Source organism: Strongylocentrotus purpuratus, unplaced genomic scaffold (assembly GCF_000002235.5).
Source record: "Strongylocentrotus purpuratus isolate Spur 01 unplaced genomic scaffold, Spur_5.0 spur5_scaffold_8, whole genome shotgun sequence".
Lineage (NCBI taxonomy): Eukaryota > Metazoa > Echinodermata > Echinoidea > Camarodonta > Strongylocentrotidae > Strongylocentrotus > Strongylocentrotus purpuratus.
The window spans coordinates 1,099,011-1,124,622 of record NW_022145614.1 but is presented as its reverse complement, the minus strand read 5'-3'; the positions used below and the strand labels follow the sequence as shown (position 1 = coordinate 1,124,622).

The window sequence follows — 25,612 nt, the reverse complement described above, 5'->3', positions numbered from 1 at the left end:
AGGAAGAAACAAAGAATAACAAAAGAGAAAGTGATAGAATTATAAAAACAAAGAATAACATAAGAATAAAAGGAAGAAACAAAGAATAACATAATGAAAGACAAAAAGAGAATGTGATACATGATTAAAACAAAGAATAACATAAGAGAATGTGAGTGAAGGAAAAGAACAAAGATTAACATAAGAATAGAAGGAAGAAACAAAGAATAACAAAAGAGAAAGTGATAGAATTATAAAAAATTAAGAATAACATAAGAGAAGGTGATAGAAGGGAAAAAACAAAGAATAACATAAGAATAGAAGGAAGAAACAAAGAATAACATAAGGAAAGACAGAAAGAGAAAGTGATAGAATGCTTAAAACAAAGAATTACATTAAAAAAGCTGATAGAAGGAAAAAAAAACAAAGATTAACATAAGAATAGAAGGAAGAAACAAAGAATAACAAAAGAGAACGTGATAGAATTATAAACACAAAGAATAACATAAGAATAAAAGGAAGAAACAAAGAATAACATAATGAAAGACAAAAAGAGAATGTGATACATGGAAGAAACAAAGAATAACATAAGGAAAGACAGAAAGAGAAAGTGATAGAATGATTAAAACAAAGAATAACATAAGAGAATGTGAGTGAAGGGAAAAAACAAAGATTAACATAAGAATAGAAGGAAGAAACAAAGAATAACAAAAGAGAAAGTGATAGAATTATAAAAACAAAGAATAACATAATAATAAAAGGAAGAAACAAAGAATAACATAATGAAAGACAAAAAGAGAATGTGATACATGATTAAAACAAAGAATAACATAAGAGAATGTGAGTGAAGGAAAAGAACAAAGATTAACATAAGAATAGAAGGAAGAAACAAAGAATAACAAAAGAGAAAGTGATAGAATTATAAAAAATTAAGAATAACATAAGAGAAGGTGATAGAAGGGAAAAAACAAAGAATAACATAAGAATAGAAGGAAGAAACAAAGAATAACATAAGGAAAGACAGAAAGAGAAAAAGATAGAAGGAAAACAAGGTATAACATAACGGAACAGGCCACGATAAAGAGCATGGTATAGTAAACGCAAATTGCATGAAAAGCAGGCGCGCGGTTTTTGCCCAAACCGGAACAGGCTCCGTCATACAATCATGATTGAGAACTCCGTCCGTTCAATCGAATTTTAGCGACCGTGATTCTGCAGAATCATGATACAAAACGCATCTTTTTCAGCGTTTCATGTTTGTGTTTTCAAACATGTTTATTTTTACGACCGACGAAAAAATCGCTTGAACGCATTGCGTTTTAAACTAAACGTCTTTAGAAACCGTGATTCTAGGGTGAAAAAGTGTCGATTAAACGCACCCTAGATCAGCCTCTGTTGTAAGATTCATGAATAGCACAGTTGACCTGTCTTTTACCTCTAGCAGTAGACTTCTGGTTATCCTATTTATACCACATGATAGAATAAGCATGTAGATCTATGGAATTTAGATAACCCATACAGAGGCATCTATCAAATGTATAATTTCCTTGTTTTTCACAGCTCATACTTTTATTTGTATGCAATATTGTGAAGTCTGTGATAATCCTAAAGCGTTCATATCATCACACATGTACACTGGTGCTGTATCAAATGATCCCCATACACATTCCCCTATCATGGTCCATTAGGTTTGTATAATGTGAGGCAATCATAATGGTATTTGCTGCTGCATGGCTTGGTGTCATTATGTGTCTATTATCCTCCATACAGATATAGTACCGGTATATCACCATTGGATGTGTACTTAAAGAGAAGGTTGAGTTCTGGGAAGAGGTAAAAAATAATTTGTGAGCGTTATCATTCTTATTATGCAAGTGTGGAAGAACATCAGATAAGACATATTCCCTGAAAAGCATGGCTCTTCAAATGCCTTCATATTCTAAATATGTCATGTAACATCGTAAAAATCCAGGGTAGGATTTTTACGCCACGTGTTCGTGTAGTCCCATATACATTTTTCTGTGTACAGTGCTTGTAACTTTACCAAGACTGGGCCAAATTTCTTATCATTTTGATGATTCCAGAACCTTGCAGTACACACCAATACTTATATGCTAGATGATCAACCTTTTCTGATCAATTCCACACTGTTTCTTTTACAATGGAATCGCATGGCCATAACTGGCCTTTATCTTTAAAGCAGAAGTAACAAAGGAGTAGAATAACACTTTGTATACATGGATAATTCACCCAAAATACTGTTTTCTTGTTTACTTGGGTATCAATTATGTCTTTTTGTATTTGTAATACTTTTATGTTAGCCTTATGTTTAGGTTTGTCCAGACAGAAAACCTTAATGGTTCTTCTCTCTGTGTTGATGTTTGCCAAGTTAAAATTATGAAATTGTGATCTCCCATGGATTTCATTGGATAATACAAGTGACATTATGCATGATTCTTGACTTGAACCGTGCCTTGCCTCTATGTTTGACTCCTAGTGAGCTATACCTGAATTCCAACTAATATGATGAGATGGTCTATGGGGGAAATGAGATTAATACATAAGAAGTTTCCTCAGAAATTTGTTTTCGATGAAGCTTGACTATTCAGAATCTCCCGAGTCCCAAGTGTGTTAAGCCAGGAAGAAATAAATGGCTTCAAGCATGGACGTACATGGGAGGGATTTATTGATATGGGTCATTTGTGTTTCCTCTCCTATTAAAGTTCACTACCAGGTCATCCAAGGTTCAGAATTGTCTCCATCCCTGATTGCTTCAGTTCTTTTAATATTTCTCATTTTGTTTGCCCCCTCACTCACTTCATATTATCTGTTGGAAGCCAGAAGGGCATAAATCTCTGGATTGAAGGATAGGAGTTGAGCCACTTTTGGTTCTCTGCAGATGATATCATCTCTACTTGAAGATCTTCTGTCAGCTGTGTTTCTTTACTTTGTAAATTCTAGATATTCTTTTCAAAAGGGCTTTGAATTAAAACTATAGAAAGGAATTTGAAACAGTTGCTAATATAGTATTTACCACGATCTTGTTATTTCCTCATTTTAATTACTGTCGCTAGTTTTTATTGAAAAACAAAGCACTTTAATGCACCCATCTGTTGACCAGACCATAATCCTGACGCCTCCTTCTTGTCAACCTTGACATAGACGGGTCAAATCTAAGTCCTTAGGTCAAATGATATTTCATGCTTCTTTTGGAAAGGATCCTTTGGAATGTTGACCTTGTTCTCACCAGAGTTCAAAGTTAAGCTGACCACTGAGCATGAAAATAATTTGACTGTAGATTAGTTTATGTCCTTATACATGTAGCTGTTAACAGGCAAAATCATGATGGATTCAATTTTGATATTTCAATCAGCTTTCCCTCGATCTCCTCTAACCCTTAACCTCCTTTGCAAGTAGCGAGAATTCTTTGTTGTCAATGAAAGATAACCTGTATCTTAAACATGTTGGGTTAATATGATTTGCAAAGGAATTGCCAAGGACATCTACTAGCGTTGAAAAGGTATCAAAGTCACTTTTTATCAAATGTTCAAAATGTTGTTAAGCCAAACATTTCATGAAAGGGCTAGGATAGCATCATAACCAAAAAAAATGTAATACCATGAGAAATATTATCTCAAGAGACTTTGAAATTTGTAGCTTATGACTTAAATGAATGCTTCTTATATGCACAGTGCTCATTCAACAGATGGATACTAGAGAACTATTGTATAACAATACAGGTGCGAGTCTCATTTTTAACTTGCTGAATGAAATTAAATAATCATTTTATTTGTTACTCTCCAATAAGCTTACATAATGTACAATGTAGTCTTCAACGAAGAATAACACAGGAATTGTAGACAATTTCCACTGTGCTGAAAAGCTCATTTTAGCATGTGATAATGCGTATACACATGCCAAACATTGAATTGCCCTAATGGACTTCTACGTCAATATTTGTCAGGATCCAGTCAGGATATAATGCCAAGATTACTAGGGTGTGCAGGTGGACCATTACACCGGGGTTTCCCCCTACTCTTATATGAATAGTGCAGTGGGTTCTTAACGTGCAACTGTGTTGACTCTCCTGTACACGGTGCCTCCATTTAACGTCCTATCCGAGGGACGGAGTGTTTACCACTTAACATAGCCTGCGTCAATGAAACATGGGGATGGACACGTTAACACACAACGCAGGCTTCAGTCATGTAACAGATCATTAGAACTCAATTCATATGATAATGTATACAGTAGGCTTGCGGGTGCACCATGTGAGAGAGAGAGAGAGAGAGAGATAATGTATTGTATAGGTTGATATCTACTCCAGATAGCATTCATGGACAGCCAGTCAACCTTCCTGCTGTGATTAGCCTGGTCATGGTTTATTAAAAGAGATTTATCTCTTGTTTATCACAGTCCCAGACTCAAGAATGTTATCATGTGGACATGAAGCTACCTCGTTGGGTTGAAACTTGAGAGCCAGAAGGACGATGTAATGAAATAATTTTACACAAGAGTTCTGCCTCTCAGCAGACAATGTCATGTTCCAGGATGAGGAATGGAAAATCATGCATGGTCTCGATGTGTTACAGTCTCCTTTGATTACATACCACTGTTGTATGCTGTGAGTTGTCTCAGAGTTTGCAAACCAGTCAAATATAGGATTTGTTGTGTGAAGAATGATGCAAATGGTCAGTTAGACACTGGACTGTTATTTCATTTTTTTTTTATCAAGGTGTTCTTTGTCGCAGTGCCCCTCCCCCTTTTCTATTTTGAGTTTGTAAGACAGTTTAAGATGTTAGAGCCAGGACCAGAAGATGTTATTTTGAAGAAATAAATGTCCACCATCAGAGCTGATGTACACCTGTGTATGAAAGTAATATATGACAAGAAGATTTTCTTTGATTAGGAGCACAGTGTTATGAATGCAATGACTATATGAAAAAGAATGGAGTAACCAAGCTATAGTAAAGTTGTATGCCTTCTAGTATACATGTATATTGGAAATATGTATTTGTAGTAAAACTAGTCATAACAAAGTGATCCATTCTTCTTTTTGTCCAGGAGTCACCACAGCCCTATGATGAGAGGAACATGCCATCCATTGAAGATGTTCTTACAGAGCTATACTATCCGTTTGAAGACATAGCACCATACATGACAGCACAGGTCTGTGACATCATCAATCGAAGGTTCAAAGGTGATGGGTCAAGGTTTATGTTGGACTTCCTCCTACCATGCAGAGAGCTCTTGTTACATCTCAAGGAAGAAAGCTGGGTAAGTTTCCTATTATCATTTTTTGGACCAGATTTTGATTTTATGTTTAAAAAAAAAGTAAATGAAGACCAGTGGTTCTTGAACTGATTTGTCAAATGGGTCGGTAGAAATATTGTCTGTTTAGAGCCAGAAGGGTGTTAACGATGAGTTAGAGTGTATGAGTTAACACCCTTCTGTTTAGAGCCAGAAGGGTGTTAACGATGAGTTAGAGTGTATGAGTTAACACCCTTCTGTTTAGAGCCAGAAGGGTGTTAACGATGAGTTAGAGTGTATGAGTTAACACCCTTCTGTTTAGAGCCAGAAGGGTGTTAACGATGAGTTAGAGTGTATGAGTTAACACCCTTCTCTTTAGAGCCAGAAGGGTGTTAACGATGAGTTAGAGTGTATGAGTTAACACCCTTCTCTTTAGAGCCAGAAGGGTGTTAACGATGAGTTAGAGTGTATGAGTTTAACACCCTTTTGGTTCTCAGCAGTTGGTATGACCCACTGAGCATCACTCAATGAGTCTACCAAGGTTTGGTAAGATATTTTGGAGAGACTGGATTTGGCTGGTGAGCTGCCAATGCAGATCCACTTATCAAAACCAATATTCAGTGTTCACATTGCAAATCAAGGGTGTCATGCCGGAGTGGAATATAGTGCTGTAGGTCACCACTGTGATTGTACTGGAGGCTCTGTATTCCTGTTAGAGAGTCTTCAAGCCATCTGATAGCATCAGGTCTATATTGGAAGCAGTGCTGAGACAGTAGCTTAGCTAGGCTTCATGGTTCCTCATGTAGGTGTTGGAAGATTCTGGTAAAGGGGTTTAGGTTTAGGGAGTAAAGGTCTGATTTGGTATTGCTTTTCTTTATTGTTTATTGATCAACAGAGACTTTAATGGAATAAATAACTGATCTTCTTTCACAATGAACACAGTAATATGGTATCATGTGTAAGCCAATAATTGGTGGCCATACTTGCCACAGTACCTCTTGTCATCACCAATTTATTCATGAGTATGACTTCCTATATTAGGGCACTCAATCGCACTTTTGAAGGACTGTGTTAATCTTGGCAAAGCTCTACTTAGTCCTTGGGTGGTGGATTAACTAATGTGAAATACCAAATCCCATGGCATCATAGTAAGGATAGATGCTGACATTATTCTACTTGATTGCAGTTCTAGCAAGGTCTTGAGAAATGAATGATATTCCTATCATCTCACTGAGGTTAATATGGTGGCCCTGAAGGGACATCGCGAATAGACTAAATCGTGAAAAATATGCGATAAAATTCACGATATCGTCAATTTTATCGCATATTTTTCACGAAGAAATTCACGAAATTGACGATATCGTGAACTTTATCGTGAACTTTTCACGATGAAATTGACGATATCGTGGATTTTATCGTGAAAAGTTCACGATATAAAGTTCACGATATCGTCAATTTTATTGTGTACTCTATCGTGTACTCTATCGTGTACTCTCCTGACGGGCGCTTCGTAAACAAAACCAGCCCTAGCTGGGGGAGACAGAGAGAAGGAAAAAAGGGAAAGGGAAAGAGAAGATAAAAGGAAAGAAAGTATAAGAAGAAGAAAAGAGGGAAACGGGGGGGGGGGGGGGGGGGGGGGGGCGAAGGGCTCTTGCCTCCTCCTCACTCCCCCCCCCTCCCCGCCAAAAAATAAATCAGAGAGAGAGAGAGAAGGGAAAGGGAAAGGGAAAGAGAAGATACAAGGAAAGAAAGAAGAGGAAGAAGAAGAAAAGAGGAAAACGGGGGAAGGGCGAAGGACTCTTGCCCCCCCCCCCCCCCGCCAAAAAATAAATTAGAGAGAGAGAGAGAGAGAGAAGGGAAAGGGAAAGGGAAAGAGAAGATAAAAGGAAAGAAAGAAGAGGAAGAAGAAGAAAAGAGGGGAAACGGGGGCAAAGGGCTTTTGCCTCGTCCCCCGCCCCCCGCCAAAAAATAAATAAGAGAGAGAGAGAGAGAAGGAAAGGGAAAGAGAAGAAAGAAAGAGAAAAACGAAAAAGAGGGAGAATAGGAAAGAAAGGAAAAGAAAGAAAAGAAAGGAGGCAAGAGCCCTTCGCCCCTGTTTCCCTCTTTTCTTATTCTTTTTCCTCTTCTTTCTTTCCTTTTATATTTTCTTTCCCTCTCCCTTCTCTTTCCCTTTATGGCGGGAGGGGGAGGGGGAGGTAAGAGCCTTTTGCCCTTCCCCCGTTTCCCTCTTTCCGTCTTCTTCTTCTTTCTTTCCTTTTATATTTTCTTTCCCTTTCCCTTTCCCTTCTCTCTATCTCTCTCACTCTCTCTCCTATTTATTTGTTGGCGCGGGAGGGGGGGAGGAGGCAAGAGCCCCTCTTTTCTTCTTATTCTTCTTCCTTTCCTTTTTTATTCTCTTTCCCTTTCCCTTCTCTCTCTCTCTCTCTTATTTATTTTTTGGGCGAGGTGATGCAAGAGCCCTTCGCCCCCGTTTCCCTCTTTTCTTCTTCTTCTTCCTCTTCTTTCTTTCCTTTTATCTTCTCTTTCCCTTTCCCTTTCCCTTCTCTCTCTATCTCTTATTTATTTTTTTGGCGGGGGGTGGGGAGGGAGGAGGCAAGAGCCCTTCGCCCTTCCCCCGTTTCCTTCTTATTCCTCTTCTTTCTTTCCTTTTATATTTTCTTTCCCTTTCCCTTCTCTCTCTTATTTATTTTTGGCGGGGGGGGGGGGGGGGAGGAGGCAAGAGCCCTTCGCTCTTCCCCTGTTTCCCTCTTATTCCTCTTCTTTCTTTCCCTTTCCCTCTCTCTCTCTCTCTCTCTCTCTCTCTTATTTATTTTTTGGCGGGGGGGGGGGGGGGGGAGGTAAGAGCCTTTCGCCCTTCCCCCGTTTCCCTCTTTCCTTCTTCCTCTTCTTTCTTTCCTTTTATATTTTCTTTCCCTTTCCATTTCCCTTCTCTCTCTCCTTATTTATTTTTTGGCGGGGGGGGGGGGGGAGTGAGGAGGAGGCAAGACCCCCCCCCCCCCCCCCCCCCCCCCCCCCCCCCCCCCCACCCCCCCCCCCCCCCCCCCCCCCCCCCCCCCCCCCCGTTTCCCTCTTTTCTTCTTATTATTCTTTCTTTCCTTTTATCTTCTCTTTCCCTTTCCCTTTTTTCCTTCTCTCTGTCTCCCCCAGCTAGGGCTGGTTTTGTTTACGTCAGGAGAGTACACGATAGAGTACACGATAGAGTACACGATAAAATTGACGATATCGTGAACTTTATATCGTGAACTTTTCACGATAAAATTCACGATATCGTCAATTTCATCGTGAAAAGTTCACGATAAAGTTCACGATATCGTCAATTTCGTGAATTTCTTCGTGAAAAATATGCGATAAAATTGACGATATCGTGAATTTTATCGCATATTTTTCACGATTTAGTCTATTCGCGATGTCCCTTCAGGGCCACCATAGGTTAATGATTACTCCACTATAAACTAATTGGACAGTAAATGTTGCGAACTAGTATGGATACTAAAGCAATAATACAAGGGTTATTACACTGCACACAACACTCTATTGGCATGTATGCTTAACCTGTTTTACCTCTTAATTTTGAATCATAAAGTTTTTAATATTGCCCCTTTTTCAGTGCATCAGGTAATAATGATACTAATTAGATCATTTTATACAGCACAGCTAATATCATAAATGTGCTCTACTGCATTGTGATTATAAACTTTATCTAATTTCAGAGTTTTTATAACACTTTTCATGCCATCGCATTAATTCAGATTCAGATGATTAGAAGATACTACCAAGCCACTGTGGCAAAAGGGGTATACCGTACTCCAAAAATGAAGTCATGGTACAGCTACTAGTACTAAGAATTTCTTTGCTCCCATTTCTCTCTCCTGATTAGTCTTGGATCATTGCTTCAAGCTAGTAGACCAGAATAGCTACTTCATCTCATCATCATGGAGAATCAATAGGCCTGTCCTCATCAGCTCCAGATTGCCAAATTGCCTGCTATTTCTGATTTGGGAAATAATACCGAAGTCACAAATCGTGTCTTCATCAGCTCGAGATTTGACCTTGAAACTTGCAACTCGAGCTTGAGAAATTTTGTTCAGCGTTCCTGCATAGTGCGAGTCTTTGAGCTGGTGATGACGCGCCGGACAAATAGCGTGATATTTTGCCAAATAGCAGGATATTTTGCTAACTAGCCCAAGATATCTTGGGATGATTATCTTGACCAAATATCCCACTAATTGCAACTTCGGGCTGATGAAGACGCAAATTAACTGGATAATTTGCGATCGGAATAGTTAAAATAGCGGGATATTTGGCAATCTCGAGCTGATGAGGACAGGCCTAATGAGATTCACACCCCATGAGAACCATGATGGCTTCTATGATGAGTTAGCTTGGTAGAACTGTACTTAGATCAACCATCCTTGACTTTAGAACCATTCATTCCATTTGTGGTTTTCATTTTAGATGGTATTAAATGAAGCAGACAAGACTCATCTATTTATGAGATCCTAACAGCTCAACTTTATCAATCAGTCAGGAAAACTTGTCCATTCAATCATGGACCTACTTGATTCAATCCATGAGATACTAGCCTAATACTTTCCAAACTCCATATTTTCACTAATTTCTGGACTATATCCCATGTAAGACCTCTTGTCTTGTTTGTTTGTGCTTTTCATTTCAGGGTCTAGTTAATCCATTGTTCACAACAAAGATTTGAAAGGAATTTTCTAAGTGATGATAATCATAAATTGTTCTGCTCTTTGACATTTAAATAATCTAATAATAAATGATGTACTTTTTATGCAAGCCTTTGAGGAACTTGAAAGTCCCACTCGAACACCTATTTATCTTTGTTTGATACTGTCACTCCAATTTGAATGCAACCATGCCTTTTGTGGTTTTATTTCAACGTATTTTATAATTATTTTTCTAAGATGGGCTGCAGCTAGCATCCGGTCATTCCCCTCTAACCCTCTTGAATCAAGCTGTCAGCTCATTTCAAGGTACCTCATATTTCTCCTAGGGCTGCTGTCATTCCCATAAGTTCAGCTGTTGGTCAAGTTTCACATCAGAGCCAGAGGCTGGCAATATCATGTAGTTGGGGAAATCAGCAGAACATTGTTCAATGTGCATTATCAGAATTTGGCAATAATTATAAGAAACAGCTTGGTTTTTCGTTTGAAGTACATTTACTGATGAATGTTTGCTTCAGCTTGCGTCTTTAGTTCAGTAATTGATCTTCATACTATTGTTTTTATCTACAAGTTAATCATGGTTAGTATAGTATGTTACCATGTAAACATACTTTAGAAAAAGATTATATATCGGGTTATCTACCTCATCACGGCTTTCATCTAGAAAGAGAGTTTCATCTGAAATGAAAATATTAATTTATGATTATGTAGTTGAGTAATTGTCCTAGGCAAAGATTCACACAGATTCATATATTGATGTGAGCTTGTTGGAGTTAAAGCAGCTAAAATCACAGAAATGTAACTCACCAGACATCATTGGTCCTCTTATTCATAGTATAAACAGAGAGCAGAAGAAGGGAGGGGTAAGTGGGAAAGAGACTACATTGTTGTAGTGAGCCTTCGGCGAGGTCGAGAGAAAATGGATGCTTTGAATTCAAATGGCTTCCCTTGAACAATTGCAATTTATACACATTTCTTTGAGGTTTACACTATATATTCATTCTTTAGATTGAAGAAACCTTTAAAAAGCTGCAGTTTCTCTTCTTAAATAAGTTTTGTTTGATCTTGTTTTAGAAGGAAGAAGCATTGGATGTACCGCATTCATAGAGTCAGTCAGGGATTGTTCAGTTTGTATACAGTGTCCCCTTGGCAATGTTGAATTTGTTTATACATATCACCCGCTGAGAGCTAATAGGGTGTTAACTCTGTGTTAAGTGCTGTTAGTTAACACCTTCCTAACTCTTACTTAGTAGATGATAGTATCAAAGAAATGTGTATACAGTGATGTAGATGAGAGTAGAATTGTTAAAACAGAGAATTACCACGATAAACCCATAGAGTGACTTCCAGTGGCAGCTCTATGTCTTTCACATGTATTAGGAAAAAATGACACAAAGTAGATACAGGAGCAGACATTAATTCACCTCAGCTCAAAAAGGTCTCTGGGAAAATGAATATATATGCAAGTTATTGCATGGAAATAATCTCATGTATGCCTTTATACAGGGAGATATCAGAATGCATCAACAGATTATTTGACTGTTAGTATCCAACTCTTTAGCTGTTAAGTTCATGTCCTTCCCCTGCATGACGGCAAGAAGGGGAGTACCTTTGACCTTTGACCCACCAAAACTTTGGCCCACACCACACCCTACTTGAGACCTACCTGAGACGAGTTTCCAAAATACTGGCACAAAGTGGTACCATTTTTTTTAAAAAACTCCTGTTACACCATCTTGCCAGAGTTTGGTTATTAATATGAATATATTGTGTTCATTTGACCCCCATCTCACATGGGTTAAATATAGCAAACAATCATACTTATTCTGCAGCTATCTCAGATGGTGCCAATCAATTTTTATTAGTTTCAAAGATTTCATTTTATCAGGGAGAAAGTATCTCAGTTTATTTGATGACCCAGTCAAAAGAAAGTTCATCTTGTCACTCTACTATCTCCAATACAAGAAGTTGAATCCTTTGATAAGCCACTTAGTTCCACAGATCAAATGGTGCATTACTGATGCTAAGTCTTTAAGTCAACATTTAATTCAAGTTTTTGTTCTGTTGATACACATTCAAGTTTTCTAGTTTGTGAAACAGATTGCAGTGGTCTTTGTGAAGTCTTACTCTTTAGAAAGAAAGGGTTGCTGTCACTTACATTGCAGGCAGGCTGATGAATAAAAGGTATTGAACAACCATTGATGGATAACACCCCCCCCCCCTCCCCGCACACACACATTCTAGGGCTGATTAAAAAAAATATCAAACTGGAAATGTGGTTTTATGCATTACAAACCCATTGACATTATTTTTCGCTTGTGTTCTCTCTCTCTCTCTCTCTCTCTCTCTTTCTCTGTCCCTCTCTCTTCCTTTATTATTTTAAGTTTTAGAAAAATTGCCTTTGTCTATTTATCACTAAATCCCCTCATAAGGAATAAAATATGAGATGACAATGCTCATATTATATATCACGCATCAATTTTCTGTTTTTCATCCCTGTAAAAAATAACTCGGGGTGAACGTAAAGCCCCCAAATAGTACACATAGGATACTAATAAATGACATGAGTGCAAGCCATACAATTTCAAGATTTATTGGAATAAATTCCCAGCATACATGGTTGATGCTATTTTTAAAGAAGGTGATTGATTAGATGACTTCCAGGTCAGTGAATGAAGCTCATTCGCTTGTTCATATAATTTCATCTGTGGGTGGGTGTATGTAATTAGGAGATGTAGATGGCATGGAATCTAATTAATGCTGTCTATGTCATAATTGAAATTGATTTCAGTCCTACCAGAATTACCATCACGCTTATTATATTGGTCAAGGTCATGTAAACATCTGTTATACTCATGGAAAAAGTCACTGAATTTGTAGGTTTGAAGAGGATTGGCAAGAATTGAGATAGAGAGCCGGTAGTCATGTGATCAATTAGCGGCTGAATGAACTGCGTGGAGGAGAAAATTTGATCAAATCAAATGAGATAACAAGCACAATAAGAATAATGTCAATTGTGTGGATTGTTCCTTATATTAAACAGTTTTTAATATGTTCTTTTATTTGACAATGTCTGAATATTCATTTAAATATTAGTAGTCATTTCAAGGAAACGCCACTGCACTACAGACAAGTCAACAATGAACATGTGGCCTTGTATGGTGGATTATAATCTGTATTTTATTCAATAAAATAGATTCAGACTTGCCAATATATTCTGACACAGTGCAATCAGAAAGAGAAATAAATCACAATTGAATATGGAAAATAAATTGATGTATAGAAATGGTTAACTAGTTTTCATGCAGAACTATAAATATGATTGTATAAATTATATAGGCCTTCATTTATATGGAAATGCACTTTTAACCAAAAACTTACTGTCCCATTTATAAATACAACTATTGTTGGCCAATATCAAAAGCTATATAAATGTTAAATGAGGAAGTCAAATCCAACTGAATGATGGTAGCCTCAGGCTATCTTTTTGTCCCATGGTCATCCTATTGTTACTTGTTATTACACTTACAGAAATGACCATGACTGGGACATTTATTATCCAAATTGGTGCCCTCATTCACTATAGTTGAAGAAAATATTGCATTTCACGGTTTTCTCATTTTCCCCCCAAAAGTTTATTTTATTGACATTTCCTTTTTTTCTGAAGATAATAGGTAAAACCTTTTCAAAGTACCAACTAACCCTGTCTAAAGTGAATGTGGTGTAACCGCAAACCTCGCTTAAAAAAGAAAAAGAATTACAGTTCCATAAATAGGTACCATTTTTATTATTTTCAATCTATCTCTACAATCTGTTTTGATTGATATATGAACTTGTGATTTCTAACATCTTCTTTTTATTACTTTGACCCATTAAAACACAAACACACAATGTAAATATTAAAAAATTAAATAAAAAAAGGAATTGAATGCAAAATTTCAATATAGGTAAAAAATCAGTGGCTTTGACGAAAGTCAATTCAATATGCTGAGCTCATCCCCCTAAAAGGAAGTGTCCGTGATGTGATGTATTAATTGACTTCTTTTGTTAAACCTTGATATGAACGGAATGGCCCCAGTATGAGGTGTGTTTCATATTCTTCCTGCCAGTTAAATTGTATTGATTCATTCAAACATTGAAGTTTAAGAATAAACTTATTGTATAGTGGATGGATGTGTCAAGCAGCCTTGCCTCAGTGCCATATATTATGGAACTTGTCAGTTTTTTTAAATATTGGCTTGTATTCCCAAGGCTTGCTTGTGACTGATATAGAGATAGAGAGGGGCAGGGAGCCGAGTAGAGAGCAGTAGCAGAGTATACGTCTCTTTCTAAATTGCTTGGAGCTAATTTGCTGTTAAGAGTTTGTAACTTAGTGGAATATGAAAACGTGGGAATAAAATCTCTACTTTGCTGTATTTTGTTAACTTGGACAATGTAGGATAAAGTAAGGCTTCTGCTAATGTAAGTGAGGTAAGTGCACTTTATGTTTTTGCTTTTTAGTTGATTGTATTTTATGCTGTTGGTTTCTGCCTTTCAAATTGTTTCAGTAATCATCACAAGTTGTTTGATGTTGACTATGATATTATAGAGGACATCAACAGTAAAAATTGATATAGTGTTTTACCTTGATTATTACTTCAAAAATACTATTGGAGAGATAAAACATACACATCCATTAAATTTGTAATTGTTCAGGTAATAATTTACATTTGAAATATGTCACGCTTTCCACTTTATTGCATAAGATCTAATAATTTTATGTTAAAATAAGGGAGTTTTGCAAATACACCACTTTGAGATTAAACTTTGGATAAAAATTTGAGTGTGACTCTGTTTACCATGTCGGATGTCACAAAAGAGGTGGGATTTCATAATTGCAAATTTGTTAGTCTTTGTATTTAAAAACGCTTTACTATTTCCTTTTGGGTTAATTTGAAAATCAGTCTTCCTCTTTTGCTCTGAAAGTTAGGAAATAGGAAATATGAATTTGTACATGTGTAAAGGTAGTATGCATTCGCAATGACTAATTACCTTTGTGTTGATGTGGGTTAAGCCGTCACCTGCCATGTAGTATAATGGAAGTTGATCGGAGGCTAGGTGAAAGAGCGGGCTGCCAAACCAACAATTTGTCATTCCATAAACTTCTGAAAGAGTCGTTGAATCATCAAAAAAAGCAAGGTCATGATCCTGTTAAAAAAATGTTTTGCAGAGTAACTTTAATGAGCGTCAGCTCTTAAAATTGACTTCCCTATACACAAAGATGTAAAGAACAAGATGGTGCTAATTGAACAATTGTTAATGTAGAAATGGATTTTTAGCCGGTTATTATTGCCTAGTTGATTTATTTGAAATGTTATAATTTGTAACGTTCATAAATTCCCCAAGATTGCTGATCTCTCCTGGTTAAGTGCTGATGTCAGATTAGAGTCTTTTCTTATCCATCAAATTTCAGAGTGAAAGGAGAGAAATGGCTTCAGGCATTGGGTGGAAACAATTCCTCATTTCAATAGCTTTCAATAACAAAGTAGTTTTATGTGCTAACTGTCCTACAATACGATGGAATTTAATTTTAATACATTCAGATTTAGCACCTAGCACCTTCTTCTTTTCACATGGCGAATACTGTTAAATTATCACGTTCTTTGATGAATTAGATCAATTGCTTAAATAGAAATGTAGTATTGATGCTCATGCCAAGGCTCATCGTAAAAGAGATCTTAAGCCCTTGCATACTGGAACCGGAATGGTCTTGTACTAAATCTACGGGAATTAGAGAATTCAGTTCTCACTAATTCTGCCGGTTAAAATCATTGAGTTTTGGGTACAAGACTACTAAGATTAAACATTGAGATGGAAGATGAGATGAGGGAGGTGAGATGAGGAAGGAATAATTGATGATGAACACACTTTCCTCTCTCTCTCTCTCTCTACTGGTCGTACGTTCTCATGAATGCTTAATGAGAGAACACCTTCTAAGGTTAAAGGCACAACACCTCCGGATATCAAGACATGCTATATCCTGGCTCACACTTCCAGGATACTTAAGTCAATTGGTAAAGTGCATTTGGGTTCAAGAGGGACAGATTATTCTTGCTAACTATTTCAAATTCATTTGATAATTATCATAGTCATGAATTTTGTATGATGAATGATAGACTATAAATTCACTGAAAATGATTAGGGCTGCTTAGAGCACACTTCCTGCTGTAAACATTTTAGTAAAAGTTTAAATATGTAGAAATAAAGTGTTAAACACTTGCAAAATGATGTAATGCAGTGAGAACTGAATATTTTATGCACCAGGTTAGAATTGGTTGTATGTATACCTGGCCTGCTGTGTGTGAGTCATGACTGTTTTCATGCCAGTCATGTATACGCTCTCAGCTGTTAACCGTAGCACACCATCCATCCAGAGAGAGCTGAACATTCCCAGTCAGTCAGAGCAAGAGCATGACATTACAAGATACCCTATCACTACATGCACACCTTCTTGATTCATGTGATACCGATCTCTCGTAGAATGCATTCTCATTTTATCATGATGCGTAACATTCTTGACTTCCTAACTTCAATATCTGCTGGTGCTAGCAAGCCTGTTACAACGCACAGGAGCAGCAGGACTTCAATCCTTATATTTACACTCAGGTGCTTTATCAAACTCTGGCTGATTTTCGCTAAAAATGGCATCTAGCAAGTATCATTCTCAAATTCATAGAGAATGCTTGACAAAATTAGTTTGAGATCATTGCTCTAGTCTCATCTTGAGAAACATGTACCGAGCTTTTATTATCACTCTAAACACCTGATATGAAAGTAATTAGGGAGTATATTGTGGATGCAGACCCATAATATGTATCTAAATGATGTTCTCTTACTTTTTACCTATCCTTGCCAATCCACATGTTATCTTTACCTTTCATTTATAACAAGCCCTTATAGAGGCAGGTCCCTAGGAAGTCCCTAGTGGGTCACTCGTCCCTTCCGTTACCTCCCTATCTCTCTCCTATCTATTACATGACTCAACGTAAATACCACTATGATGGACAGCGCCATCGCTTGGTTGACAATGAAGTCATCATTCATCATTAACCTGTTGTCTTTGCCAAAATATGAATTTAGGAGTAATTTGTTTGTAAAGGGGCATTGCAGGGGTAATAGTTACCACCCCTTCCTTCCTTAATATGTGGACATGTTATCTGCTTTAAGCCTTGTTTAAGGTGAAGTCATAGTGGAAAGTTTCAGTGAAAATTAAAATATATTTGCTATTTTTGGAAAATGATTTTTATGTTGTTTCAAAATATCTTCTGGCTCTCATCAGATTGAATTACCTTCTTTAATTCTAATTACAGAAAACTTTACAAGTTAGCTTATGATATTCATGTTGCCTTTTGATCAAAATCTTGGATTCAAATTCAAATTCAGTAAGGGGATCGAGAGAGAGAGAGAGAGAGAGAGAGAGAGAGAGAGAGAGAGAGAGAGGGGGGGGGGGGTAGGGAGGGGGGGGGGGGGGTTTTGTGGATTATTTTGTGATGAGTAGTTTCCCCCTTACCTAGAAGAGGCTGCCCTCTCCCGATAGTGAGTTGATATACCTGTGTTTTTGCTGCCAAATGCATCACAGTAGATTTGAGACAATAGCGTCATAAACTTGAACAATCATGGGAGTGTTGACGAGTTCTTTGAAAAGACGGATCTTTGTAAAGTCTAGCTAGTCTGAGTAACAGCTGCAGGATATGAATGCTAGCTCAGGATCCTTTCCTCACTCAATGAATGATAAAATCATATCAATCTTGAGAACATAAAAATGAGAGAGGATGTCTAAATCAAAGTTCAATGTTAGTTTAGAGATAGAACGTGACAACTGGCAAATTACTATCTAATAATCAGAATCAGATATGAGTACCATGGTATACAGTCTGAATATTGTATACAAAAATGGTAAAATATATACTTTTCTATGAATGATCAAAAGTATTTCTCTTGATGAATCTGTCATATGGTTTTAGAAGGGGCAGGTTTGTAGTGAGTAATGATGCAGGCAGGCTGGCAGTCAGGGAGGGAGCGATGGAGTTGCCTGTACTCTTTGAGGAGTTTCACAGTCACATGAACTTTATCACAGTGACTAAGGGATTCAATGGGGACAAATAGTATTAATCATTTTTGCTGACAACATGTGCAGATATGGATTTCAGAATTTGTTAAGGTGTTGCTATGCAGCACTGGAGCTCGGGAATAGCCAAGTGTTGGGTCTCTTATGTTAGGAATGGCTTCAATTCTGGATCTTATTACATGGAATACCTGTTACTTTTGTATAGTTCTTCATTTGAGCAACCTTACCTGTTTGAATGCAAGCTGTACTAGCTACTTGTTTTGACAGAGTTATGTTTCCAACTGTGATTTTAGAGAACTTTTAAGTTTGAAGTCTTTGATTACTCTACGTTGGAGGCCTCCCTCTGAGTGTTATGGAAGCCTTTGTGAACCAAAAGACAAGATGAGGACAATATATCTTCTATTTACTCTCAGGATTCTCTGAACAAGGAAACATTTACTCTTGTGAAATTTGGAACAATTATCGGTCAGCGTGACAATGAGTGGTCAGCGGAACAAGCGGCTTGACTGTACTGGTCAAGATGGATACCTAAGTAACAGCGAAAACATTCAGAAATAAAAGACTCCATTGTTTGTGAGTGATCTACTTATTTCACACATCAATGTAGAAGGATAAAGGAAGCATTTTAAGTGAGTAAGTCGTATGTGGACAAAGTTTACAATTGAATAATGTTTCAAAACACTTGAGATGTATTATTTACATTGCAACAGAACTTACATTATACTTTACCCATGGGGGGGGGGGGGGGAGGAAGAAGGTTATTTATTTGAATTTGAAAGATTTGGACAACATATTTTAATATGCAATCTCAAAGAGGAAGACTCGTAAATTATAAAAAGAGGGGGGGGGGGGGGGGGAAAGACCACACCCCTGAAGTGGGTTTTCAATTTCAGTTTTATCATGTTTGGGTAGTTGCCTAGCAACTTCCATCAAAATTCCGGAATTTGAAAAAAAAACAATGTCTTTAGCTTACAGTGTAAATGCCCCTTTTGTATAAAACATTGAAATTACTTTCAGCTAAGTTTGCCCCCCCCCCCTCCCCATCGCATAAATAGGGGCTACCCCAATATGGGTAGATGGTTTACAGCATTGTCAGTGTGAAAACATTGCAAAACCAAATCAAATTAATCTACTTGAAATAGATTCCACAGTTTTGGGTTATCAGCAATATATACAAGTAAATGAAATGAAAATGAAAAGAAAAGAATTAGTTGTTTTTCTCTATCACAATATCTCTTTGTCTAGTATAGGATTTCATAAACATTCAATGTTCATGGTGGTATTCGAAAGGGCAGCCCATGGACAAAGGATGTTCATAAATCTCTTTTTATTATTGGAATATTCCTCCTTCAGTCTGGAGTCTGTCAAGTAATATCACATGAGACAATGAAAGTAGGAAGTGATCTTCAAAACAAGATCAATCCCAATTATTCATGTCACTGTTGTTATCCAGTAGAGATTGTACAAGCATTCAGTTCATCAATCATGATTTAGAGATTGCCCGTAAGCTATTTTCACTCCTGACTTTGCTTGTCAATTCGACTCAAATCTCAAAATATTGTGCTAGCCTCGAGAATTCGCAAGGTGAATGCTAATTTGCACCTCACAAGAAAGTACAGCCGGTTAGAAAGGTTACCAGTGCAGACAGACAGACAGCTAGTCTTTTGGGCATGAGGCACCGTTTTCCAAAAGCTTGTATACACATAAATATTTGCCCTACAAAATGGAAATATTATTTTCACATTTCCACTTTCTGTCAACTGTCAAAGAATAAACCATTGATATTTGCAATGTAGGCTTATATGAATGTTTATTGTAGCTACTATTATATGTATAGACAAGCATAGAGACCTACCAACAAGTAAAATTGATCGTAAGGTGTGTTTATGTCTAAACACACATCTTTCCTTATTTGTTGTAATATTCCTCTCTGTTTACAAGCTTCATATCATAATGTTCTCTCTTTTTTTGTTTTTGTTAGTATTTCTTGTTTATGCGCTTTGTATCTAATGAAAAGGCGCTTCATAAATGAAATATATTATTATTATTATGTGTGTTTTTGTAATCGATGATTCTATAACTATATCTGTTGTGGGTGCTTTTTTATGTTAGCTTCCTATTATTATACACATTCATAGACTAGCCCTTTGATCAAGGCTCACGGCCCCCTTTTTGTCTGTGGTTGAAAAATCCCAATTTGACTGGGTCTTAGAAAATGTACTTGGACATTTTGCGAAAAGGGAGAAATATGCACTGTTTTCCAAGAGATGCATTGAAAAGAAAATGACCAATACATCATTCAACCTTATTCTGTGAGCCTCATCTTTCTAATATAATCCATAATCCCAACTCTATTGAAGATTATATTTATTTTTTGAATCAGTAGCTTGAACTTGAGTATTAGTTATGGATGCATACCTCAAGCCAAGGGATTAGATTCTAACCAGACTCCTTGGTCAAGTCTATTGTCAAAGGTGATTGGCCGAGCCCTATTGTCCACCAATCACCTCTCACCGTCTCCTCGTCGACGTCGTCATGGTGAGTGGGTGAGAATGATGGAGTAGGCGCCATCTTAAATCAACCCAATTTCATCCAGAAAGTCTCAAATTTTCCCCTATTCCTGCAGGCGTGTTGGTTTTAATAATGTGTTTTTGACTTGGTTCAGCTAGTTTATAATCCAGACCCATTTGTTGCTATTATCATCACTTCAAAAGAAAACAAATTTGCAGTAGACACTACTTAAAAAGGGATAACATTCGGCTTTACCAACTTACATCTGTATTTATTAAGCATTGCTTTATCATGGAGCAATAAGGTATAAATAATTCTATATAATATACAGTGTAAAGGTGTGCTGTAGTTATATATAAATGGGTCTGAATGGTCAAGACTTTGTTTGCTTGCCAGAGGGCTTGTCAGTTCTTATCGGGGTAATTATGTTTTCATGTTCACCTTATACTCCCAGCTATGTGACACGCTCATAGCCTCAAGCATAGGAATCCAATCAGTAGGAACATTGCCAGTTGAGAAACGTAAGGGCACCGATTCCAGCTCTAGCTTACAGACTCTTCTCCTGACAGAAAATAGTGTTGGGGATTTATGTCTGGATAGATATACTGGACATTCTACTAGGAATTTTCTATCACTCTCATTAACTGAAGCTGTTGTTAAAAAGTGATACATTAGTCTTAAATCCCTGACTTACTCAAAGACAACTGTTCCTATTTCCCATGAATAATCATTAAAATTTCAATATAATTAGTTTTCAATTTTAGATCTTCTACTTTAGATTTAACATGATTTATACATGTATGCCAATTATTATTTTTTAAGGAAGATTATGTTGCTTCTTTCATGGGAAATTTATCAACTCTTTTGGAAATTGTAATTAGTAACAATAGCACAAGATTTAAACAGGAATATTTTCACCTTTTATTCAGATGCTTGGTTTTGTAGAAATGTTTTAAAAATACATACTATATAAACTTAAAAGAAAATGTGTAATGATGAAATAACTTGTTATTTGACAAGGGCAACATAGTACTGGATGTTCTCCTCTTGAACTTGGTTCATTCTGAGTTGGATTCCGTCAGACATGATATCATCTTACAATGAACTCATGTCTCAAGAATGCTTGATCTCTACAGGGAATGTTCCTACACCAAGCGAATGTTATCAGTACTGAGTGAAATTCTCTATCAGTAATCTAGTCTACATTATACAGAACCAATTCAACATTGATATAAATAGATAGATAGGATAGAAAGATGTAAATTTTGTTTTATTGAGAGCTATTATGATTTGGCTTTCAATTTCACTGGAAGAGGGATCAACAATAACCCTGTTGTTTTTATTGGTGTTAGGGGACTCTTGATATTTCAGCAAAGAATTTGTTCCCATAAAGCAAAACATTTGGCTAACAGGCTTTTATCAAAACAGTTTCGCTAGAAGCAGGAATATCGATCCTTCTGCCTGCCCTCATGATTTGTATTGAAGATGCAATCGATTATTTGGAAAACATGGATGATATGATTCCAATGATCAGAGAAGAGACTGTCATCTATACTTTCCCTGAGGGGGTACTTAAAAAAAGGTGTTACCAAAGGTGCACATAATGTCTCTCTCGACCCAGGTTTATCAGATTGGTGTCTCACTGTCTGGTGGATATGATTGTGCTTTTAAGCACTCTTTTTCCCACCTCTGGCTACACTTACCATATTATACAAGCGTGAATGGTTGCTGAAATCAAATGACGAAGTTTAGAGTACTAGACTAGTAGGTCCCATCTCATGAGGGAATGTTTAGACTCCTAGCATTACATCTTCATCCCCCCATCTCATCGGTGGAGGGTGAACAAATATCACCCCTCTCACAGCATCTCATACTACCAGGGACCCTCTACCATCCGCAATGGGTATCTACAAACATTGAAACTGTTTTCATTTCTCCTTCTACAAGTTGACTTAGCACTCTCATATGAAGCCAATGGATACAAATAGACTGACAGCTATTATTACTTGTTTTCACTCGTTTTGAAAATAAAATTACTTGTAAAATTGATTCGTGACCAGCATTTCTTCACTATACTACAATTTTGTCACATAATTATGTGAGGTGTCTTGCAAGATGGGACAGATGTCTTGCTTTGACTTTCTTATCCATAAGCCTCCCATCAAGGAGGTATGAAGCATCGGTCTATTAACCCCTTACTCCTACCAGGCAATACTTGTTATCATTATATTGAAACTAGATTAAGGGCAAGTTTTGATGAAATCATCACATCACACATACTCATAATAGATAAAGATATAAACCACCTGCTATATGATTGTACAGGGAGGGAGTGTCTTCTCTCTCAACATATTACTGATATACTGCCCTCTATAGGATCAAGAACGACTGAAGTCTGAAATCATGATTATATCCATGCATGCTCCCCATCGACTCTATACTGTAGCTGATTTCCAAGCTGTATACAATGTTGTATGTTAAACATAAACATTCTTTCTTTAGACTTTATACCTGTTTTACATTTTTTTGAAAAGTCGTATCTTATAGACCACCTTTGTTATGCTCTCTTAGTCTTTCTCATTGACACAATTGTTTGTAACTCTCTTCATATTTTGGTCAACCTTGCTGTCTATAATAACTTCATTTTCATTTGATTTATCTGTGTATGTGAGACTATTTCTGATTACAGATGAAAGGTTATAGTGATGGGTCTTGTTGTTAAAGGTAAAGACCAGTTTTGGAAACGCCCCAATTTCAACAAATGACATGGAAGCTCTTATTACCAATCATGTGAAAGAGTATGTTTTGACTAATACATGATAATACAAAATTTTGCCGGGAAACCGCCTACTAATTCATATATTTGGTAAATTAGTTTATCTATTGGACTGTGAGAGATAAACGCACGTATGCGTAGTCCCATATACATCTTTCTGTGTACAGTGCTTGTAACTTAACGAAGACTGGGCCAAATTTCTTATCATTTTGATGATTCCAGAACCTTGCAGTACACACCTATACTTATATGCTAGATGATCAACCTTTTCTGATCGACTCCACAACGTTTCTTTCGCAATGCAATCGCATGACGATAACTGGTCTTAATCTTTAATGAAGGAGAGAAGTAGAGGGAAGGTCATAGCATTCAAGCTACACAGCTGTCATGATGGTAGAGAAACGTGAAAGAGAAACGTGAAAGAGAAACATGGAATGAAATCCAGTGTAAACAGTGCCACTATCTAGGGAGCTTTGTAATGCCCATCTGTGTGTATTTATTTGGTCTACATCTCTGGTATTAGGAAGTCCATTAGACAAGATCTCGGCCATTCATGAAGATTACTTTCCAGTGATCAATGTAGCAGGAGGTGAATAGAAAGGTCATACATCTGATAGCTACTTCTACTCTGAGTACCACTCGTATCCATTGTGCTACTGCCACTGCTACTCTTTCTACTACTTCTACTACTTCTACTACTTCTACTACTTCTTCTTCTACTACTACTTCTTCTTCTACTACTTCCATTTCTACTTCTACTTCTACTTCTTCCACTTCTTCTTCTACTACCTCTACTTCTTGTACTACTTGTACTACTTTTACTACTTCTACTACTTTGACTACTTTTACTAATTCTACTTCTTGTACTTCTTTTAATTCTGCTACTTCTACTATTTCTTCATGTTCTGTCTTTCCTACGTTTACTTGTACTTCTGTTTTTAATATTTACATCTCTTGAAAGCTCTGTGCTTTATTGTGTAGCAGAATCTTGATTGTGAGTGACAGTCACGCTGGTATTGCTTTTCTAATATTTGCATTCTCTATTGAGCCTTTCAACTTGTGCTTTGAATGAAAGGCAATCACTTTTAGTGTTTATTTTATAAACATTCCTATCAGTCTGTGGGTTGGTTTAATGTACTGTGATTTATTTTGAATCACCTACTGAGTATGAAACCAGGCATTATTATCCTTCACGCATCTCAAGGACCTGTAGAGAATACATTTTATTTTGAGAAGTAAGGATTGAATAGAAGTGTAATCAAGCAGAGGAATATAGGTTAGAGCTTAACTCAGAAGAATGACTCCATCATGCCATACCCATATCTCTCTCTCTCTCTCTCTCTCTCTCCCTCTCTTTCTCTTTCTCTTTATGCTTTGTTAAGGTTATCATACTTGGAAAGATAGTGCATATATACACCCAACTAATGCCATGTGCAACATTATATTTATATTCTATTTCTCAAAGTGTTATAGTGTATGGAAACAATTGTCAAAATATTGATGTACCTTCACCAGCTGTACAAGTGTTGTGATATCATTCATATCAAGTTTTTTTATCACCTAAAGTTGTGACAATAACATTACAATACAGTCAGTTTATTTCCGAAAAAATGTGTACGAAATGATAGTTGAAAGAGAAAGTATTGATAAGGCTCTGAACAGAAAGATAAATTTGTAGTGTAGTTGATTACCTGTCATAGCAGTAGAGAGAGGGAAAAACAGTTGATCCCAGAGGTTCACTGATTATCTTCAAGGGTATCATGAAGTACAATCTGACACATGCTTGATGTGTGGCGGCAGACAGACTGAACGTTCAGATATGATGCAGCAAAATGAAGTTTTTTTCATGATGAAATTATGCTCAGAATCTTTGTTGCACGTAGTTGTCTTGCATTTACATGTTAAATTTACATGCGGTAGTTTAAAGATACATAATAATAGTTTTTTGATATTTTTCTTATAATGTATAATATGTTATTTTCAACAAGCCAATTTAGTACTTTTTATGACCCCGCCACTATTATTCATATGTATATATTATTGATTTGTTAATGCTTTTTAAAGTGGAAATAAATTGAATTTGAATTTGAATTTGAATATGTCCCTTATGCAGCCAACATCAAATTCTATAGAACTTTGCAGGAATTATGAATATGTCATGTATGTCCTATCTGTGAAATGTAAACATTAGTAGTGTCCTATTTTGCATAATATTATCTTACATTTCATACACTGAGAGCCAGTAGGACATAATTTGTTCAAGTATATGGGATAATAGCCTTTTGTCTCTCACCAAATGCT

General features: G+C 36.7%; 1 protein-coding gene across 1 annotated transcript in view; it reads left to right on the top strand.

Moving 5' to 3' along the window:
* LOC576494 (puratrophin-1) overlaps window positions 1-25,612 on the top strand; it is a 97,305-nt gene that overhangs the window by 11,380 nt on the left and 60,313 nt on the right. Inside the window, exon 2 of the mRNA XM_030975930.1 lies at window positions 5,044-5,256. Within this exon, the coding sequence (XP_030831790.1) occupies window positions 5,044-5,256 (213 nt within the window). The remainder of the gene's footprint in view (window positions 1-5,043; window positions 5,257-25,612) is intronic.